The 2,519-nt window shown below is 60.0% G+C and overlaps 1 protein-coding gene across 1 annotated transcript in view; it reads right to left on the bottom strand.

Annotated features, from left to right (window-relative positions):
• Positions 1 to 1,696: 1,696 nt before the first annotated feature.
• Positions 1,697 to 2,519, bottom strand: part of NMUR1 (neuromedin U receptor 1) — a 2,212-nt gene continuing 1,389 nt past the window's right edge. Inside the window, exon 2 of the mRNA XM_009866812.1 lies at positions 1,697 to 2,100. Within this exon, the coding sequence (XP_009865114.1) occupies positions 1,697 to 2,100 (404 nt within the window). The remainder of the gene's footprint in view (positions 2,101 to 2,519) is intronic.

The following is a 2,519-nucleotide window of genomic DNA, read 5'->3' as shown; positions in this document are numbered from 1 at the left end:
GGATGAGGAGCGAGGAGCCGGCTGCACTGTCCCTGAGCTAGCAACTGCATCAATGGGGGCAGGAGGGAGTTTGCAAGCCCCAAATCCTGCCGGTTCTCACAATGTGCTTAGGAGGGGATGGAAACAAAGCAGCAGGAGGCAGCGGTGCCTGGGCCAGTGCATCCTCCGGTATTTCTGTTCGAGGCCCCAGGCAAGCCTGGCTGGCACATTCACACTGCCCAGAGGGATGGCCGCAGGGTGCCGGGGAGGGGGAGCCTCTCCAGCTGGCCAGGAGAGAGCTGGGGCTGAGGAAGTTGCGTGAGGCAAGAGCTCAAGCTGCTTGGACAGCCTCTCAGTTACCATTTTGGAGCCTCAATATTTTATGCTGTGGAAGGACCTGCCGTACGCTAGGAAGTCAGCGGCATCGATCTCAGACAGTAAATCGATGGGTCCTTCCAGCCTGGGGGAGCGCGACCAGCCAGCCCGCGCTTCCTGACATTTTCGTGACATTTCCTGAGCCGTGTGTCCAGGGACAGATTGATCGTCACCGCTCTGGAGGCAGGTGCCCCTCTGCAGTGGCCCCAGCCCCAGCTCAGCCCAAGCATCCCAGAGGCCAGAAGGTTGTCTGCGTCCCACTCATGCCTTCCCTGCCATGCCCTGAGCCTGCCTGGCCCTGCAGACCCTCTACAGCAGCAGAGCCCCAGGGACACCTCTGGTGCCCATCACCCTCCAGGAAGATGCTCAGGTTCAGTCCTGTGCTGGTAGCAGAACTGGGTCCTGCAGGAAGCAACCAAGGCACAAATCAGGCCAACGGCTTTTTTTATTTCTCAATGAGGCTCAGTCCATGCAGAGCAGGGATGGAGGAAGGCTCCCTGCAGTCCCTCGAGGTGCAGGGGGCCACAGCAGGCTGAGGAAGAGGAGGGTGGCATCCCTCAGATGCAGGTCAGAGAGAGGAGAGTGGGGCATATTCATGGGTTGCAGAGACAGGCACGGAGCTGTGCCTTAGTGCTGCAGGCAGCCTGGGGCTCCCGTTGTCCCGTGTTTTGTCCCGGAGGCTCCTTCCCTTGCCCTTGAGGGGCTGGGGATGCCAGAGCAGGCTGGGAGCGAAGATCCACACAGGCACCCTGAAGCCAGATGCTGGCTGGTACCACTGAAGGGATGCGCAAGCGAATCAGGAGCTAGAGGGCTGTGGGGAGGTCTTGAGGGAGAAGGCACCCACAGACCTTTTTTTACTCCACTCCACCCCCTGCACATACCTCCCCGCTCTGTGGGTCTCAGCCCAGGAGTGAGCACCTCTCGGGGCACCCATCCAGCACAGTGTCCTGAAACAGCCTGGGGTGCCTGACACCCCTGTCACCCACATCCACAGGTTTATCCCACAGGGCTGGGAGGGATAGGAAGTTTTTGGGGATTGCTAGCATACCCCTGACATAGAAAACAGCTCTCCTCGCACCACGAGGGATGCCCTGGCCTTGGCCAGCCCTGGAGGTGAGTGCAGTGGGTGCAACACACTCAGGGCACAGCCCAGCCACCACCACCGGGTCCTTGGAGCAGCACTGCTCAGAAAACAGCCTTCGCATCCCAGAAAGATGATACAGAGAGATGGGGACCCCTCCATTGCTCCTGCCTCACTCCCCACCACAGGATGGGTGCCATGGTCAGATGGATGCTGGTGGTGAGTGAAGCTGGGCCCAGTGTGCCCGCACCCTCCCACTCTTCAGCAGAGGGATGATGTGTGGGTGGTGGCTTCTCCTTTCTCCACCTCCTCCAGCTCATACTCTTCGGCTTCAGAGAGGGGCAGCCCATTGGTGCTGGGCATGGTCTCACACTCGGTGCTGCGGGTGGTGCCGTGGGTGATGCTGGGTGAGTATCTCTGTGACTGCAGCGGACGGTGGCCAAGGTGGCACATCACCGCCTTGAACATCTCCCGGAAGCGGGTGGACATCAGGTTGTAGAGGATGGGGTTTGCGGCCGAACTCAGGTAGAAGAAGATACCGGAGATGATGTGGACATACTGGAACACGTGGAGCATGTGGCTGGTCCAGGTGGAGACAAAGCTCCAGACAAGGCGGTCGGTGTGGAAGGGGGCCCAGCAGATCCCGAATACCACCACCAGCACAACTGTGGGGAACCAAGGAGCTGGTGTTACTGGGGTTTGGGACTCACCTCTTGGGGGACCTCCAGTTCTTGGCCAAGCACTGTCCTATTTTGGCTTCGGCCACAGTAAAGAAAAAGCATGGGAGAGAAGAAGGGGAGAGGGCAAGCCCACCCCTCCCCATGCCTTTTTGATTTGTTACGGAAGAGCTGGAGGTCTGGACATGTCCTCCCTCTCTCCCGCTTTATCCCCCTTCCAGCCTCAGTGCCAGGGGAAGCGGAGTTACCGCTTGTCTGGGATACAGCAGAGAAGCAGCTCTGGCCCTGATGATGGACTGGGCTGGGCAACTCGCCATCGTTGCACTGTCACGGGGCTGGGAGCACACTGAGGTCAGCGTGCCGGGGAGAGATGGCTACCCAAGGGCAGCCAGCTCCTGCTGCCGGGA

Source organism: Apaloderma vittatum, unplaced genomic scaffold, assembly GCF_000703405.1.
Source record: "Apaloderma vittatum isolate BGI_N311 unplaced genomic scaffold, ASM70340v1 scaffold29243, whole genome shotgun sequence".
Classification (NCBI taxonomy): domain Eukaryota; kingdom Metazoa; phylum Chordata; class Aves; order Trogoniformes; family Trogonidae; genus Apaloderma; species Apaloderma vittatum.
The sequence above is the reverse complement of the archived record's forward strand: the minus strand, read 5'-3'. Positions and strand labels throughout refer to the sequence as shown.